This window comes from Leuciscus leuciscus, assembly GCF_965113295.1.
Source record: "Leuciscus leuciscus genome assembly, chromosome: 3".
Lineage (NCBI taxonomy): Eukaryota > Metazoa > Chordata > Actinopteri > Cypriniformes > Leuciscidae > Leuciscus > Leuciscus leuciscus.
The window spans coordinates 40,451,154-40,470,836 of record NC_138727.1 but is presented as its reverse complement, the minus strand read 5'-3'; the positions used below and the strand labels follow the sequence as shown (position 1 = coordinate 40,470,836).

General features: G+C 35.7%; 1 protein-coding gene across 2 annotated transcripts; it reads right to left on the bottom strand.

Moving 5' to 3' along the window:
• Position 1: 1 nt before the first annotated feature.
• Positions 2 to 18,587, bottom strand: unc93b1 (unc-93 homolog B1, TLR signaling regulator). Of its 2 annotated transcripts, none has more exons than XM_082164854.1 (13): positions 18,399 to 18,587; positions 17,918 to 18,090; positions 13,863 to 14,004; positions 13,338 to 13,491; positions 12,874 to 13,035; positions 10,743 to 10,872; positions 10,396 to 10,489; positions 8,808 to 8,932; positions 3,776 to 3,958; positions 2,692 to 2,965; positions 2,428 to 2,546; positions 2,145 to 2,267; positions 2 to 1,386 (listed from the first exon to the last, which is right to left on the bottom strand). In XM_082164854.1, exons 2-13 carry the CDS (start codon positions 18,035 to 18,037, stop codon positions 1,135 to 1,137), a joined length of 1,878 nt encoding a protein of 625 aa, XP_082020980.1. In that variant the 5' UTR covers positions 18,038 to 18,090; positions 18,399 to 18,587; the 3' UTR covers positions 2 to 1,134. The 2 variants fall into 2 exon arrangements, with proteins under 2 accessions (XP_082020980.1, XP_082020981.1); XM_082164855.1 differs by having other exon boundaries at positions 17,918 to 18,056.
• Positions 18,588 to 19,683: the final 1,096 nt, after the last annotated feature.

Sequence of the window (19,683 nt, the reverse complement as noted above, 5' to 3'; positions counted from 1 at the left end):
CTCCAGTCCAGATCTGCAGGTTTAATATTATTGATGAATATATGATGAAATGATGACATGATGAAATATAATTTTCAGTTTGTGTGTCAGCACACATCAATAAAACATTCATATGCGTGGTTTAATATACTAAACACATTTATGTTCAGTCATGCATCTGTTGTACTTCCTGTCAGGTGCTTTAAAAACAATGCCCACTAGTACAAAGTTAGCACATTCAGAGAATTATTGGTGTATTTTATTTATGTTTACTTAAGCTTTCTTAGGTAAACAAAATTAGCTTTAGTTTCATTAGTAAATCACCCGTTTGGGAAAATCATTTCAGCTGTGTGTTAGTTTTTTGCTTTCAGAGCGAGACATCAGAAGCAACAGTCAAAAAAGTCCATAGAGCCCATGTTTACATAAAAACCAATGGAAAAGCAGAGCAGTGAAATGCAAAAACATGCTTTCTGTGAACAGCCCCTAAGAATATAACTGCAAAAGCACCTACATCCAATGCAAATGAAAGAGAAACTTGTTTAGTAATATTATATTCATATTACAGCACATATTTGCTGTAATATTATATTCATATTACAGCACATCATAGCTTGCTTAAAAACATTCTAAAAGCAGCATTTTAAATCTTAGAGAATATCTCTGTCATCTTTATTGCAATATTTAAAATTGGTTTTATAGCATCATACATGAAAATGAAATGTAACACTTTTTAATGGAGAGCTATTTGGTTCTTCAGTTACAATGAGGAAAACAGCCATGAAGTGGATGAAGAATTACTGCTCACAAATAAAAATTTGAATGAAATGCACAACTCGAGCGCATCACCTTGACCAAGTTCAAAATAGAGAATATCCATTTCTATGGCAACAAACCACCTAACCTTACAAGGTACCAGCAGTTTCCTCTTTTCACTTCCCATTTCAATAAAACGCTTGTATCACTTCTATTTTTTTTTACTGTGGACAACTTTCTGACCTTCCTTTTTTCATCGGTGGCCCACACCTTTTCTTTCCAAAGAAAAAAAATTGGATTTAATAAAAAAAAAGTCAGTAAACGTTTCCAATACCATTTCTTCTCTTTCAATCTTGCTATTCAGTATTTTACAACTTCCTCTCATCTTTCACCTCTCCTTTTCTAGTCCCTCGTGTGTTGGACATAGTCCTCTCTCTCTCCGGCCTGCTCGTAGGCGGCGTTGTCTTGTCTCCTCCTGCGGTCCCTAACCCCGCTCCTCTCTGGTCCCGGTGAACCCTGGGAATCGCCGTCTGTATTGTTGTCCTCCTCAACCAACATTCTCTCATCCTCTTCTTTCTCATCATCGTCAGCATCACTCAGGTCCGTGTCTGATTCATCCGAATTTTCTTCTTCGATGTATCGGTAACCTTTGACCTTTGAGGAACGGGATAATAAAGCAAGACATTAGCAATGAGAGCGATATGGAAGTATAATAATGATAAAAGCAGAAGTTTATCCACCTGTAACAGTAGTCAAGGACAGGACTAAAAGGACAGTTTAGACACTTATAATTTCTATTAAACATTTGTGCTTCAACAAAAATTAGTAAGTGCTTTCTTTGGGGGGGGGGGGGGGGGGGGGGGGGGGGGGGGGGGGGGGGGGGGGGGGGGGGGGGGGGGGGGGGGGGGGGTTACAAATTGAGGATAGAGTTTACAGAACAAATTAATTCAACTTCTAACAATAATGTGTAAAAAAATGTTTTTCCTTTTAATAAATCTCCCACAGACACCATGAAATCAAAATGGGCAATTCTTATTGTTTACAGAGTGTTGCAGTGTTTATTATATATGATTTATCCATGCACATCATTATTTATTTATTTTAATTCATGTGCACCTGTAATCTTTAATCAAAAACTTTAACCTCCCCTTCCCCTCGAAACAGCATCTGTTCTCTTCATTTTGTGTGTGGCTAATATCCTCCACATCTGACTGTAAACTTGCATTCTGATCTGACTCCAGTTAGCAACACCCAACTTCATATGAACCAATCAATTCCCAAGGATGAAATCAAGTCCCGCCGAGCATATTTTTTTTTCATTCCAGAAGCCATTTCACTTGAATATATGTCATAATCGGAAAGACAATACTATCATAACTTCCGTTTCGTGCCGGCTTCAATAGCTGGATTACCTTGTGTCGTGGGCGCGGAATTCGTGGCAACCTAAACGGGATTTTCTTCGCCAGGCGACGCTCCATCTGCACGTAACATAAAGATGCCACTATGAGAGCAAACAACAGGAGTCCGAGCTTGGCCTTGGAAAGGGACCAGAGAAAACGAGCAGCTGAATTATTCTTTATCTTAAACATTGATTTTTATATGTAAACAAAAAATCTCCACATATTAAGGTGCAGTAACATATAACGAATTTGGCCTTTTGCCTTTTGAATTTTGCCTATGAAATAAAAGCCTTACTCGCATAGGCAATGCAGACCAAAGGTAGACGATGAAGATGGCAATGGCCTGCCACCAGTGGTAGATGGTGTAAACAAAGTCTAGTCGCTCCTTGTCTTCATACAGCATCCCCAGCAAAACTACACACAACAATGTTATGTTAAATGTCATATCACTGATGTGATTGCAATCTAACCTCTCCCAGAATCAGTCTAGATGGCTATTTCCTGTATTTTTGTTCTACTTCCTGTATGTTTTGAATGTATAAATGCCATTTGTACTCACTGCTCAGTCCAGTCTTGTTGAAAGCAGTGCCCAGACCCCAGAGGGCAGCGATCACCAACAGATATGGAAGATAGCTGGGTGTTCTGGGTTGGGGCGACCAGCACATAAGGGTTATGATTACCACAAAGTGCACGAAAGCTCCCGACAGAAGAATAACCGGCCTGGGAAAGCGCAGCAGCGTCAGGGCCAGGCCCGAACAGATTGAGGATGACAAACCATACACCATAACCAACAACCACAGCTTCTCCATCCCGACCGAACACACTCCATATGACTGAGAAAGAGGGATAAAAAAAAGAGAAACTCTGTTTTAGGTTACGAGTGATTGTGCGCTGTTACTTTAATAGCATAATTAACCTAAATACCAGGCAAATTGGTTTACTTGCTTTTCGTAGTTGCTTAAATGGATAGTTCACCCAAAAATTATTTTCACAAATTAAGATATTTTTTAATGAAACCTGAGAGGTTTCTGTCTATCCGTTGATTGTCCACATAACCAAAACTTAAAAGATTCAAAAAGGTCATCAAGGCGTCATTAAACAAATCCATATGAATCAAGTGGTTTAATTCAAGTCTTGTGAAGAGATACGATCACTTTATATGAGAAACAGATTTAATTTAGGCTTTTATTTCCATCTAAACAATGATCGACAGATACATATGGTAAACGTGGAAGTTGAACCAATGAGGTTTGTTCTGGCATGTGACGCATCACACAAACAAATGTGATTTGCTCTATGTGTGTATTTATATGTGAATAAAAGCCTAAATTAAATCTGTTCATCATATAAAGCGATTGGATCTCTTCAAGACTTTGATTAAGTAGCTCTGTTCATTAGGGTTGGAGGGACAGAAACCTCCCAGGGGCTTTTAATAAAATTATCTTGATTTGTGTTTTTAAGATTAACCAAAGTCTTATGGGTTTGGAACAACATGAGTGTGAGGTAAATATGGACAGAATTTTCATTTTTGTGTGAAATAACCCTTTAATATTGTAGAATGGCAACACAAAAAACTAAAAAAAGATTCAGTGCTGAGAGCTGACACTGAATAACGTACAGATACACAGTCTATTTTCTCTCACCAGTATGAGTCCCTGCACGGCGAACAGCACTTCAAAGCCAGAGTAGATGAAGAACGGACAGAGCAGACGGATTCGGTAGTCACGTAAGTGCTTGAAGGGCAGCTGGAATATGTTCCCCCAGCCGATGCTGCGAAGGTCAATTTCCTCTGTGGGCCGATATGCAGCTCCACACAACACCAGGAACTATTTGGGGAACATTGGAAGCACACTGTTAAAAGGGTTCACTCAAAAATGAAAAATCTTAAACGTGGAACACTCGTGCAAGTCTTCTGAAACCATATGATAACTGTGTGAGGAACATAACAAAATATATTTTGCTGATATCAAACAAGGGCAAGATTTTTCGTTAACTTTTTCATGGTTATTATAGTTAACTTAAACTAAAACCATTAACTAAAAAAAATGTTTGTTGCTTAAAATAAAATAAAAACTTCAACTGAAATAAAATACGTTTTTTATATTTTATTTTATTTCAGCTAGTTCTCAAGGCAAATTTTTCTAATTAAAATTCTTTAAAAACTATATAGAAATAAAATAAAATAAAAAAATGACAAAACCACAAAACAAAATGACTAAAACTGGATAAAAAAAAAGGAACATATACAAATAAAAACTAGTTTATTAATAATAAAAAAATACATTAATATCCCAGTGATACTAAAATAAAATAAACTTAATTTGATGCATCTAGTGCTGCTACAGTGTAGTTGATTTGAAAGCTACAGCTTTTAAAAGGTACACTATGTAACTTTGGGCCATCTAGCGGTTAAAAAGCAAAACGGCATGTATTTTGCGGAAGATCATTGTTTTGGTTGTGCTTCGGCTCTGTGTGACTGTGCAGATGAATATGGTTATCCCACTGCTCATAAAACATTCAGTACTAAAATATATCCAGTTTAGATGGAAAAGATCTCAAGCTAATTAGCTGACTTACCGTAGCTATACCCATTAATAGACACGGTACTTATTTGAAAATAAATTCCAGCACAGCGCTACAACAACCATAATGAAATGACCCTTCACAGGTAGATAATGCTTTACAATGAACTCTGTTAGAGAGCTACATATGGGAGTTTACGGTATGTGTTCAGTAAAATACCTTACTCGCCTGTTGAGTGATAAAAGCGTCGCTTTTACAACATTTCAAATCCCTCAGTTCTCGCAATCTCTGAAAAGCCAAACTAATGTTGATTCGGGTTTTATCACAAGCTCTTCTTTCTCTTTTTGCCAGCAGACTCGCCTCTGTTCTGCGTTTTTTTTTAAGACAGATGATTCCCTGGAGGTTGGAGATTTAGCTGCTCCATGTCAACCTTTCTCGCTAGTTGTGACAACTAACCTATGAAGCCGAAGCAACTTTTCTCTATTTACGGATGTGACGAGACATACACGAACGAGTGATGCTGCAAGTACACAATTTCGCATGAAAAACATCCCGCTTGGTCTAAAATAGAAATACTTATAATCGCACTACAATAGTGAATCAGTGTGATGGTGTATTGAATCATTATTTACATTTTCTTCATAAAAAAAAAAGTATAATAATTACATACATAATATTATTTTTTTTTGAGCTTGATTGTCATTGACTCGTTCACTTTCACTACATGGACATTTTTCATAAAGGAAAAAAAATCAGTCACACTTTTTTTAAGGTGTCCTTGTTACAGTGTAATTAAATAAGTACTGAGTAATATTAATTAACAATATGTACTTTAGGGATTTGGTTGGTATTGGGTTAGTTGCTTGTACTTATGCAATTTACTGGTACTGTTTTACTATTGTAATAAAGTCAAGTGTTGCAAAAAATTGGCGTCCATTGACCCTGCTCTGTTGTGATACTCGTATTTTATCTAAATGTATTGCTTTAAGAATAAAAAACATAATTGGAGGTGTTATAAACCACAATCAAGCAGGTTTTATTAAGGGAAGATTTATTGGAGACAACTTGAGACAAATACTGGACACTATACATTTTTATGAGAACCATCAGGAACCAGGATTATTGTTTATTGCTGATTTTGAAAAGGCGTTTGATAAAGTTCAATGGAAGTTCATAAAACAATGTCTTGGCTTTTTTCATTTTGGGAATAACTTAATACAGTGGTTGGAAACTCTTTATAATCATCCTGTTAGTCGAGTGATCAATAACGGTCATATATCAGACATATTTTTATTAACACAAGGAGTCCGTCAAGGGTGTCCTTTGTCACCATATCTCTTTATTTTATGTATTGAAATTCTGCTATTAAAATTAGGAACAATCCAGATATACCAGGTCTATTTCCAAACGGTCAAGAGATTAAGCTGACAATGTATGCTGATGATGCAACCTTTTTCATAAAACCAACACAATCCACTTTGGAAGGACTAATAAGGGAATTAAATACTTTTTCTAAAATATCTGGATTGAAACCTAATAAAACGGCAGACTGAATTAAAAAAATCTTCAAATGATGGACTGTTCCTTGAAAGCCTCCTGGGTTGCTAAAATTTATCACAACAAACAATGGATCACGAGCCAGAGATTATATTCAGCCTTTTCCTTCTTCTCGAACAATATATTTCCTTTTTACCAATTAAAAATAATACATATTGATAAACTATTTCAAAATAGTTTAAAAGAGTTATCACCATTCTTCAAGGATGCACTGAAAGCTTGGTTGAATTTCCAGTACCACCCTCCAGATACAATTCAAGATATTCAGACACAGTTGCTATGGATGAATTCAAACATTACGGTTGGAGACAAGCCATTGTTGTGGGAGGAATGTGTCAAAAATGGGTAAATTTTTGTCAATGACCTTTTAGACTTATCTGGAGATTTTATTTCTTATGAAAACTGGAGAATTTTTTTTAGCATTTCTCTCGATCGGTTACAATTCAACCAGCTGATTTCTGCAATTCCTAAAACTTGGAAAATAAAATTGCAAAATGGTAAGAAGAATAAATGAATGGTTTGTCTCCCACCAATAAGATGCCTAAAATGGTTGTCTGGTGTAAAGATAAATAAAATAATATATATTTGGAATTTAAATATCACAGGCACTGCACTTTTTCCACACAGAACCTGCCTGTTTTGGGAAGATGAATTTAATGATACAATTTTGTGGAAAGATTACTTTAGAACAATTTATAGAACTACATATTCCAGAATATTTCAACTTAAAATCTTTTATAAAATTATTGCAACAAAAAAATCTCTGTTCAAATGGCAGATAGAAAAGGATCCCTGTAGCAGGTTCTGTGGGGATGAGGAGGAGGACTTGATGCATTTGTTTTATTTTTGCCCACATGTGGCTAAGTTTTGGGTTAGTATACAGTTATGGTTAAGGTTTATGGATATTGTTTTACGAATCATACCTCAGAATATTTTGTTATGTGTCTTTGAGGGTAAATGCACACATTTTTTGAATATGATTATTTTGATGGGTAAAATGTTTATTTTTGAAGCTAAAACTATATCAAAAACACTTTAAGAATAGAGTTTATCATCAGTATATGCTGGAAACAATTATAGCAACAAATAACAGAATAACTGAGCATGAAAATAAATGGAATGTCTGCTTACTTGAGTTAGAGATATAAATATCAGGTGTACTTTCTTAAAGGTGTGCCATGTGTTGTGTCATAAATGTTTTGCTAATTGTATTGTATTTTGTTTATTGATTTTTGATCGGTATTATTGATTTATTCTATTTTTCATTTTCTTATGATATTAAAGGGATAGTTCACTTTGAAATTAATTTTTGGTATGTTTTAGCTTACCTCAAGGGCATCCAAGATGTAGGTGTCTTTTTTTCCGCAGTAGTTTCAATTTTGATATTTTTAGGTCAAACCGTTCTTGTCTGTCAGTCATATAATGCAGGTCGATGGTCACGGTCTCAAAACACAAGCACAGAGTCCAAATTAAAACAATTCCCCATCGTCCAAATGAAACAATTCCCCATCGTAAGTACACATTGATGGCCTAAGACACGAAACGAGCGGTTTGTGTGAGAAAACGAACAGTATTTATATCGTTTTTACCACTTATACACAGCCACGTCCGAGTGATCTGATCTGACGTGTACGCAGACTGTTGCATAGATATATACACTAGATGTCGCCTTAAAGACATTCTTTCCAATGAACTGCCGTAGACAAGGCGACATCTAGTGTGTATATGTCTATGCACCAGTCTGCGTACACGTCAGATCAGATCACTCGGACATGGCTGTGTATAAGTGGTAAAAACGATATAAGTACTGTTTGTTTTCTCACACAATCCGCTCGTTTCGTGTCTCAGGCCATCAATGTGTACTTACGATGGGGAATTGTTTCATTTGGACGACGGGGAATTGTTTTAATTTGGACTCTGTGCTTGTGTTTTGAGACCGTGACCATAGACCTGCATTATATGACTGACAGACAAGAACGGTTTGACCTAAAAATATCAAAATTGAAACTACTGCGGAAAAAAAGACACCTACATCTTGGATGCCCTTGAGGTAAGCTAAAACATACCAAAAATTTATTTCAAAGTGAACTATCCCATTAATTTTGTTTGCTTTGTGCTTCCTTTCTATTTATAGTTTGCTTTCCTGTCATAACACTATGAATGTGTGGATGATTGTGGTTGTGATTGTGGTATGAATGCATGGTGGGTGTGGGTGGGGTGGGTGGGGGGTTTGAAGCTTGTCTTGTTATTTTATTCTGTAAATAAGTAATAAATAAATAAATAAATAAAGTCAAGCGTTACCAGAACATCTTATGGATTTTGAATAACTTGAGGCTAAATAAAAGATTTTCATTTCTAATGGAAGACATTCCTCTTTTTTTTAAAATCTATATTTACAAATGAAAAAGGCCTCAAACTTTGGCTCAATTTGAAATGTCTATGTGAGAGGACTATCAAGGTCAAACTGTTGTTGGCTATAAACTGTATCTAGTGTTTTACTCACTGATTTAGTCCTAATTTTGGGGGGTATTTAAGATGATGCAGAGAATAGAGACTTCATAATGGTGATAATAATAATGAAAATGATAGTCTTACAATAAGCATGGAAAGGAAGGCTGCTCCCATGAGCACACTCTCCACCTCGATGAGCAGCAGAGAGCGAGGCAAACTGCGCAGAACTGTCTTATTGAAATTCTCTATCACGCCTTTCCCACCAGCTCCTGAGAGAGAGAAAGAGAGAGAGAGAGTGAGTGAGTGTGTGAGAGAGAGAGAGAGAGAGGATGAGTATGTATCTAACAAGACTGCAAATGTGTTCAACTAAAATTTGGTCTGGATGCATAAAGTTTAATAGACTTCAGGCTGCATCTTTCAGGTTTTTCGCTATACAATATGACAAGTGGGTGACTGCTGGTGATTTGGCGTGATTGGCTATTTTGCTATTTCAAATATTGGTTTAAAAACAGCCTTATCGTCATCTCTGCTGAGAGCCAGGAAGAGCCAGACCCAGCAGAACATTGAAGAGCAGATGTGCTGACGTTTGCAGCAAGTCAGAAGTGTGAAGTTTATAATTGCCAAATGACTGATTTTTTTCCCATCAGATCCAACTGACTGTAAATATTCTTGACACATTTTATTTTATTTTGCGAGATATGTTCTCATTATCAACACATGGAACTAACACATATTCAAGATGGTTTTGATACGATTTTTTTATTGTTTTATTTGGTGTTAATTGGACTTGACTGAAGTGAATTTCAGGAATATAAATAATGGGCAGTTCACTCACTTTATTTATAGTATTTGGACACTTATTTAACATAATATATGAATTTAATTGATGAACAATGCTGATTTTTTTTTTATCATTGTTTCCACAAAAATATTAAGAAGCACCATATCAGCATAATACAATGATTTCTGAAAGATCATGTAACACTGAATACTGAAGTAATAATGCTGAAAATTCAGCTTTGCCATCACAGGAATACATTTCTTCAAATAAAAAACAGATCTTTAAAATTGTAACAATATTTCACAATATTACTGTTTGTTGATCAAATAAATGCAGCCTTGGTGAGCATAAAAGGCTTCAGTAAAAACCCTTACATAATCGCACTGACAAACTTTTGAATGGCAGTGTATAAATAAATAGCATTTGGTATGATAATTTATGTAATTCATACATTTATAAGAATGGCTTATGTATCAATTCTTTTTGGGGCCACCGCACATGGAAATTGATCTTTTTCTGTCACTGAGTTCCTCATTTTCAAGTCTTGTAGAGCTGGTGTTCAAACAACAGCTGTTGAGGTGAGATATTGTTTTTCCACAGTGTCAAAGTTTTTCTTGTTTTTAAGTTTTGTTGCTCCCTTATAAATATATCCATCTATCTAGACCTTATGCTTGGTGTGGTAGTTTCATCGATGTTCTCTTATAGTTATAACTTCCAGAATTATCCAACAAAAGAACACTTTTTAAAAGTCTCAAAGAAAATCTTGAGTACTTTATAAAGTAATTTTTTTAGTTGTTCTAGTTCTACGTGACTTATTCTACATGAATCAAGCATGTCAAAACTCCACAAAAGGACACGAGAACTAATACAATGCAAATGTCATACTGAGCACCTAAAATGTCAGCGTGTAAAGCTAAAAAGAGGACACCACTGAGAGAGAGAGAGTTTTACCACACTGTGTGACTTTGAAGAGAGTGTGATTGTAATCATTCAGATAGTTATTGAGGAACAGCACCATGGGGAACTCGGCGAACACGAAACTCAGCTGCAGGGAGAGAAGAGAGACAGAGAGTGAACTCTATAAATAACTGCATGTTAATGCACAAACCCACATATGCAGCCGGCATCTGACACATACACACACACACACACACACACACGCACGCAGCTGTGAATACACACAAATACTTTAGTTATGATGGCAAAGGGGAGAACACAACTAATCGCAGGCTAACTATTACAGCTTACAGCATTTCACACATTTTAAGAGTGCCTTGAAACTGCTTATCTTAACTCACATGGAAAACAATGTAGAAGACAGACTGGAAAATGATGATGTAAGGATGGAAGGCTCCTTTGGGGGGCTTCTTCTGCTCCTGGACATGTTCGTCCTTATAGTTCACATACTCATAGTACTGCTGGGCCATTCTGATAAGCACACAGGTGGGAAGTTAGATACAAATAGATGTATGACTGAGTAGTGAGCTTTTGCTTAGACAATGTGAGGAGCTGAGAACTGCTAGCTAAATAATCAGGGCCCGTATTCATAAAGATTCTAAGAATCCTCTAAGAAAACTCTTAATTTAGCTTAAAAACTTTTACGTAGGAGTCTTAGCTTAAGAGCAATTCGGGACTGATCTGAGAGCAACTCTGAGTAAGGAAAAGACAAAAACTTTCATCTTAGTGAGGAGGTGGGGTTGACCCCGTTGCTATGTATGACACAATCTTTTGAAGACTGTGATTGGTTGGTTGTCCAAAAAAAAAAAAGAAAAAAAAAGTGATTTTAAGTATAGGGTCTATTACATGCGTCATTTTTCCTATTTGACCGTTCTCACACACACACATTATATATGTGTATATAAATCCTTTTTTTTTTATTTACCATGCTGTTAATTTCCTATAAGGTATTTGATTGGCTTAGAATGATAAAAATTGTTCCACTCTTTCCAATTACACTGATTGCTGGCATGTCTATTTAAGTGGTGGTTTGAATGTTGGTTTTAATGTATCAAACATGGAATTTTCCCAGTTGCCAAATATCGTAATGTAGTGATTACTTTCATTTCTGGCGCTATGGCATATGCGCTGTATCGGAGATATTAGCGCGTCTCTAATAAGATCTGTCACAAACATGATCCCTGCACGATCTAATCTATAGCGTCTTATTAACTCACTGTTATTCATTGTCTGCAACACATTTCTTCTCCCTCCTCGTCTTTCTGCCATTTTCTCCTCTGCTAAAGAAACTCTTAAGCCTCTTAAAAGTCCTCGTCCATGCTCCTAACAATTTTGACCTTAAGACCTCTTTTAAGGGTTAAGATGCTTTCTGAATTACTTTTTTCTTGACTAGGATTTTTTCTTTAATTTTAAGAGTAAACGCCCACATTTCTACGAATTTTCTTCGAATTTTGTCACTAGGAGCTACTCTTTGCATTAAGATTCTTTATGAATACGGGCCCAGAAGAATAATGACCAATCAGGTTTCCTAAATACTTCCAGTCTACCAACTCACGGATTTGATTGGTTGAGTTGATGTTGCACTATTAGAAATCAACCAACAAATGGCTTACAGTAACTGCTAAAACTAGGATCATTGGTTGTTTTGAAAATATTACACACAGCTAAGGATTCACCAGTTTTATAATTCTGCCCGATACCAATAAACAAATACCAGTAATTATTTTCATATTATGGTCAGTGTCCAGAACTTGAAGAGATACATTTTAAAAATCTCTTATATTTGCCAATAATCCATGTGGTAACAATAAATCATGCATCACAGCTGCACCTTTAGTTTTGCTTTATTTTGCAATATTATGCTAAATGAATTAAGTAGTAAAATAAAGTACTGCAAATGCCTAAAAACATGCTTAAAATGATTGACATATACAGTACTGTTCAAAATTTTGGGGTTGTTACAATTGTTTCATGTTTTTGAAAGAAGTCTCTTCTGCTCACCAAATTTGTTAGATCAAAAATATGATAAAAATGGAAATATTGCACAATATTATTACAATTTAAAACTGTTTTCTATTTTAATATATTTAAAAAATGTAATTTATTCCTGTGATGGCAAAGCTGAATTTTCAGCATCATTACTCCAGTCTTCAGTGTCACATGATCCTTCAGAAATCAGTCTAATATGCTGATCTGGAGCTTACGAAAAATGTCTTAATGTTATTATAAATGTTGACATTGTTCTGTTTAAAACAGAATTTTCTTTCAGGATTCTTTGATTAATAAAAAGTTCAAAACAACAGCATTTATTTGAAATAGAAATATTTTGTCACATTATAAATCTTTTTTTACTGTCACTTTTGATCAATTTAAAGCATCCTTTAAATTGCTGAATAAAAGTATTAATTTCTTCCAAAATTACAATCTTTTGAACGCTGGTGTGATCTACGCACCGCTTTTGAACACCCTCACCTGGTAATGTAGTTTCCCAAGGATGCCCACAGCGGAACAATGACAACACCAATGGCCACAGCTGATGGTACAAGAGTGTAGTATCGCTCCCAGTAATTGGTTGAAACAAAAAGAGCATAGATGCCTGAAGCTAGGAACATCATCCATTTAGTCCCCAGAAATCTGAGGAAGAAATTGAGAAATAAACTTCAATTAAAAGTGAAAGAGTGGCCGTGCTGGACTGCAATTATCAAAAGTCATTTTTAGTTTACACCATGGGTGTGAGAAGACCTTTGGTGCCAAAACTGCTCAACCATTAAGTGGACAGTAGATGAAGAAGTGCTGCTAATAACAGTGTTGGTGGGTGACAAACAAACATCCAAAGAACCAAACTAAATGAGAAAAGCGGAATAATGTAGTTTGCATGAGCATTACGAACAAAACAGAAATGCAAGGAAATACACTAACAACAGTCAGTGTGCTACCTAATGAGCACCGGTGTGTAGAGCAAGCCGACGATAGGCGTTACGTTGATGCCCATCAGCATTTTGTTGTCGATGTCCTCCAGCCCTAAGGTGCCATACTTGACCTCTCGGTACGTCTCATCGTAGTGCAGAATCAACTGCATCTGTAACAGACCTACAGAGAAACAACACAACCAAATCCTTCTTTTACTTATGGCATGTGACGAGATTTGTCAGCTGTTCCTCGATGTCACAGTCTCAGACCAAATGACACATCTTTGAGCGTGTTTAAAAAAGACCAGATGAGTGAAGAGTCACTCAATCATGCCATCCACAAAGCATGTCATATTCATTGGCACTGCATGGAAGCAGACAGTGCATAATAAAATCCCACTGAGACAACAGTGTGACATAAGTAGAGTCCTACTCAATGTCGTATTTACAGTAGGATCTTTTTATAAAACCGCGCACGCAGACTTTGAAGAGTATGAGGTTATCGCTGGACTGAATCATACAGCCTGTGGTGTGTGATGCGCATTGGCTGACCCATGTAAACACTGTAGATGATCATTCCTCCGCAACTGGCCCCCACCACGTTCTTCACAACACCCAGCCTCTTTCGTCTGTAGTACTTGCGCTCCTCCTCCTCCTCGTCGTAGTCAGGATGTGGGCCGAGAAACTCCTCCACCTGTTAGTAGAGGAAAGGGCCAAAAGTCAGAGACCACAGTGAAAACTCTTCTTTTCATTTAGACTTGGAAATGAGTGTCAGGGTTTTGTAAAAGTTAAACAAAGAAAAGTTTTGATGGAAAGTGAAGATGGAGTATTGGAGATTCTGCAGTATTTAGCACATTTATGACATTGACCATTTTTTTATTCAACTTTTCACTCAAGTTGTTTTTGATAATGTATTGTACCGGTCAAATGTTTGGGCTCAGTAAGATTTTTTTTTAAAGAAATTAAAACTTAAGGATGCATTAAATTGATCAAAAGTGTCATTTATAAATGTAACAATATATTATACAATATACAGTACTGTGCAAATGTGGTAGGCACTGTAATATTTACACACACATACAGACAAATAAATGTTTTATCTTTTGCTGTAGTGTATCAGTAGAAAATATCAGTTTACATTTCCAAACATTCCTTTTGCCATTAATTGTAATAATCCAGTGAGATTTTTGCATTCACAAGGACTCTGAAAACAGCCGGTATCTCATCATCATCGAGTCCGTCTGTGATTACATGAAAAAAAAACGAAAAAACTGAGACAGACTAAATCCAAATGAACTGAGGCAACGTCTTCAAGACGCTTGAAGAAACCTCCCTGCAAAGCTACAGTGCTGTGAAAAGTTTTAGGAACTTGTGTAAAAGTGCTGTAAAGTGAGGATGCTTTCAAAAATAACATCATAAATAGATTTTATTTATCAATTAACTTCTATCAATATTCAATATTCAATATTCAAATCAATATTTGCTGTGACCACCCTTTGCGTTTAAAACAGCTTTTGTCCTAGGTACTGCCTTTGGGGTGAAAATACTAACATGCCGAAGACTTTTGCACAGAAGGCTACTGTATATTTCCAATAACTGCTGTTCTTTTGAACTTTTTATTCATTAAAGAATCCTGAAAAAAAATGTATGATGGTTTACACAAAAATATTAATCAGCACAACTGTTTTCAACATTGATAATAATAATAATAAGAAATGTTTCTTGGGCAGCAATGTAATGATTAGTAATGATGTAATGATGCTGAAAATTCAGCTTTGCCATCACGGGAGTAAATTACATTTTAAAATAGATTAAAATAGATTACAAAAAATTTATTTTAAATTTTAATAATATTTCACAGTATTAGTTTTATGGAAGTAGAATAATGTCAAATGTTTTTGAAATAAAAAGCCTGTTGAATTGCACTACTTGAAAAAAATAGGCATTGCATTAACCATGCTTGCATTTTAATGCATTGTATTTTTAGTGCTTACATTTTTATGGGCTGAAATTCAACATGGTTGAATATTTAAGCTGTGAATATTTCAATTAAAAACATTTCAAACACCTTTTCATTATTAAAAATTCAATAATCCATATTCACCTTTCATATTTCACTTCCAAAATATTCAAACTGTTTAAAAATACAACCAATAATATTCAACAGGCAATTTTCGGTCCATTTTATTTCGCTTTGAAAATTCGCTTCCACAAATTCAGTGGTTCAAATTCGACAGTAAATTCAAGATTGACGTCCAGGAACTGCAGGAAAAGCAGTAGATTGCCGAGCATACTCTCCATCTGCTGTTAGTCGACCTCACCATCAGATGGTGCAAAAGCGCGTGTTGTTGACGAAGACATTCATTCATAAAATGAAAATGATTATCTGTGTCAGTATATGCGGAAAAGATGATAAACACACAAAAGCTGTGTTTATGTTTCATTCAATAACTTCATTTTTACTTTCCCTGTGTATTCAACATGTTATCAGCTTTCTCTACCATGAACAGGATTATAATCGGTTTCCCTCAATACCTCATACTCAAGGATTTCCCTTCCGTTGATACAGTGATATGAAAGACCAATCTTGCACCTTATTAGGGAAGTAGGCTGTAGGCTATAATATAGGCTACAGGCAAGAAGATGGACTCAGAATATGAACTTAACGCGCAAAGTTTCATGCTGAGCGTTTCGTGATATACTGGCATAAAATCAACACATAGTATGCATACGTGTATTGTATTGCATTAGCTTAAACTGTCACAGCACTTGCATATTGTCCTCCTATTGTTAGTTTAACTGTAAATCGCGTTGGATAAAAGCTTCTGCTAAATGACTAAATGTAAAAATTGCCTTGACATTGGACATTCGCACATTTAGGGACAGTCTCTAAAGTTGCATACAACATTGGCATACACGTTTCTAACTTCAATAGCAAACTTAAATGTATTTGAATAAATATCAAAAATCCAAAGGGTGCGCATTATGCCTGACACTACATGAACACTTTACAGTTGGTTTTATGACTGTAAGTCGTTCTATTCAAATGCTATCGGAGTTAGAAACGTGTATACCAAAGTCGTATACACTTTAGAGACGGTCCCTAAATGTGCGAATGTCCAACATCAAGCCATCTGTATGCCAGTCTATCACTGGGAAACGCTCAGCATTAAGCTTTGCGCGTTATTCTGAGTCCATCTGCTTGCCTGCGAGTTTGGTCTTTTACATCACTGTAGTCCATTAAGCTACGTTAAGCGTTGTATATGTCCAGCAGGGGAATCCTTAAGTATTGAGGGAAACCCTAATAGCCTGCATGCAGCACATCCACAATATAAAGTTAAGGCAACTAAACAACCAAGAGAAATATATGTCAACCTCAAAAATTTAACATTGGATCTGTATATCCGCATCGGGGAATAACATTATAATCTCGTTCACGGTAGAGAAAGATGCATGTAGGCTACACAGGAAAAGTAACCGTGAAGACACTGAATTTAACATAAAACAACCGTCATAATAATCACAAATACACTTACACTGCTGTAAATGAGTTTTATGAATGAATGACTTGTTCTAACTGTTGCTGGTCTTCAACACGCGCTTTTGCACCATCTGATGGTGAGGTCGACTAACAGCAGATGGAGAGTATGCTCGGCAATCTACTGCTTTTCCTGCAGTTCCTGGACGTCAATGTTGAATTTACTGTCGAATTTGAACCACTGAATTTGTGGAAGCGAATTTGCAAAGCGAAATAAAATGGACCGAAAATTGCCTGTTGAATATTATTGGTTGTATTTTTAAACAGTTTGAATATTTTGGAAATGAAATATGAAAGGTGAATATGGATTATTGAATTTTTAATAATGAAAATGTGTTTGAAATGTTTTTAATTGAAATATTCACAGCTTAAATATTCAACCATGTTGAATTTCAGCCCATAAAAATGTAAGCACTAAAAATACAATGCATTAAAATGCAAGCATGGTTAATGCAATGCCTATTTTTTCAAGTAGTGCAATTCAACAGGCTTTTTATTTCAAAAATATTTGACATTATTCTACTTCCATATAGTTTTTACTGCATTAAAAAAAAAAAATGTATTCCAAACTTTTTACCAGTAGCCTAGTGTAAATGTTTTAATTCGGTTTTATTCAATAATTTGTAAAGAAAAACACTGTAATAAATACATAAGAATAATTTTTTGTATCTTAGACTTTTGAACTTTCGGTATCAGTAGGCTATATTTGATTCCTATTTTTTTACAGTCCATGTTTGAGGCCTATTTAAAGCAAAGAAAAAAACAAGGAGGCTGCAAGAAGACTTAAAATAAACTAATTCAATTAAAAGACGTACAGCGTGTAAAATAACATCATATTTCATATTCTATTAACCTCTAAACAACGGTTGCTTTCATTGAAGAATGCAGTTCTAGAAACTTCTAGAATCATTAAATTACCCGAGGTTACTTATCTAATCTGTTGATTCTTCTCTGCTAACAAAAAGTTCCAAGCCGTCTTGTCGTCATTAAAGCAAAAGTACCAGAAGAAATATCATGCTACAGTACATGCCGTGTAAAGGCAGTGTCTTTGACAGAGCTCAAGCTATACCTGTCCCTGAATGTTTCCTTCAGGACCGGGCAGCTGCACGTGATCATCTCCACCAGCAGGGGGCGCGCCGTTGACTTCAGCCTCGCTGTACACGTTATCTTCAGTGATCACTGCTGCCATCTAGCGGCCGCACTGCTCTCTAACCACAAGAGAGATGCAGGACAGGTAGATCACTAATAATGACGATTTTAAAAATACAACAAACCAAAATAAATATAAGTGAAGCAAAGAAGAGAGAGAACAATACGAAAATGTTGCGATTGTATGGCTGTAATGTTATATAAAGTAATGCATACATTTATTCTTGGAGTTCATAAAAAAAAAAAAAACAAGTGGAAAATATAAAACAGGTGTACAAACCCAGTTCATTCGATGTCAACACCGCTACATTTTAAAACATTTATAGGTAATGTTGTATATGCAATGACGCTTGACGATGTCGCAGGGCAAAGCAAACATTAACTAAGAAAATATAACTCACCAAACTGGTAACGATGAACTTCGCTACAACGACAAACTCTGCAAAGTCTTTTAAATGATTAAAACTCAACGTTAAGAAACTTATATCGAGCCTCTAATAAAACTTTACCCTTTGAAACAGTTGCGTGCGGGTTTTATTAAGAAAGCAGAGAAGGAAATGAAAGTCTTCTCCCTAGTTCCCCATTTTCTTAAAGGGATAGTGCTTCGATTTGTCGGCTATGCTCACAGTATTACGCAAGCAAATTGGAAGACAGCCTGTTTGTATTCTCTTGCATAATGTTTGTGAAAGGAAATTAATGAGGAAAAGCTAACATTTCTATCAACATACCAAACTCATTTACATATGCAGTCTCATTTTTAACAAGAGAAAGCTTGAAATAAAAGTGCCCTTCGAAGTAGGACCATAACTTAAAAAACAATCTCGCCAGAAGTAGTTGGTCATCTGGGTACATTTTGACTCTTTTATGAGTAGCCTACTGTGAATTCATCGGAAATACTTATTTTAACACGTTTTTTGCCTACTACAGTCATGTGAAAAAGAAAGTACAACCTTTTGAATTCTTTGGTTTTACGTATCAGGACATAATAAAAAATCATCTGGTCCCTGACGGGCCCTAAAATTAGGTAAATAGGCCTACTACAACCTCAGATGAACAACAACACATGACATATTACACCATGACATTTATTTAACAAAAACTGTGTGACAAACTAAGTAGCCTACACCCTTATTGCTACAAGCAACCATTATTGGAGCCAAGCGCTTAGAAGAAAACAAACCATGCCAACATGCCTGGGAGTGTCGGACCAACTGCAACAATGAGCAATTAAATACATTTTAAGATTATTTTAGGCAAAATGGGTGAAAAAGTCATGTAAAAAACGAATAATATTATTTAATGGTTTGTTACTTTTTACCAATAGTTGGTGCAGTTAATTGATGTGGTGTAGTCAGGTGACAATGACACATACAAAGTTTGGTGCCAATATACATTTGGAGTACTTTCAGGGCATGGTAACGATGACCCATATGAGTTTCGTAATGATACGCCAATGCGTTCATAAAGTATAGCATTTTATATCACAACATTGTATTGAAGTCAATGGCAATTTCATGTTTTGTTATATTATAGTGCCAACAAGAGGCACAATCCCACAATTTTGTGTGTCCTCAGAGTGAGCCTGAGAGAGTGTGTGTCAAATTTGGTATAAAACACATAAAAATGACCCATACCTGACTTTACATTCTGTTTACATTTTCTTGCCACTTACTATTAATATTTTGA

Bases quoted from the DNA above. Each gene is read 5' to 3' on its own strand.
- unc93b1 (XM_082164854.1), bottom strand. From the start codon at position 18,037: ATGGCAGCAGTGATCACTGAAGATAACGTGTACAGCGAGGCTGAAGTC. The intron at 14,005-17,917 runs GTATAGCTTGAG...CTCTACTAACAG, and splicing joins AAGGAAACATTCAGGGACAG to GTGGAGGAGTTTCTCGGCCC. The intron at 2,966-3,775 runs GTGAGAGAAAAT...CCTCTTTCTCAG, and splicing joins CCGTGCAGGGACTCATACTG to TCATATGGAGTGTGTTCGGT.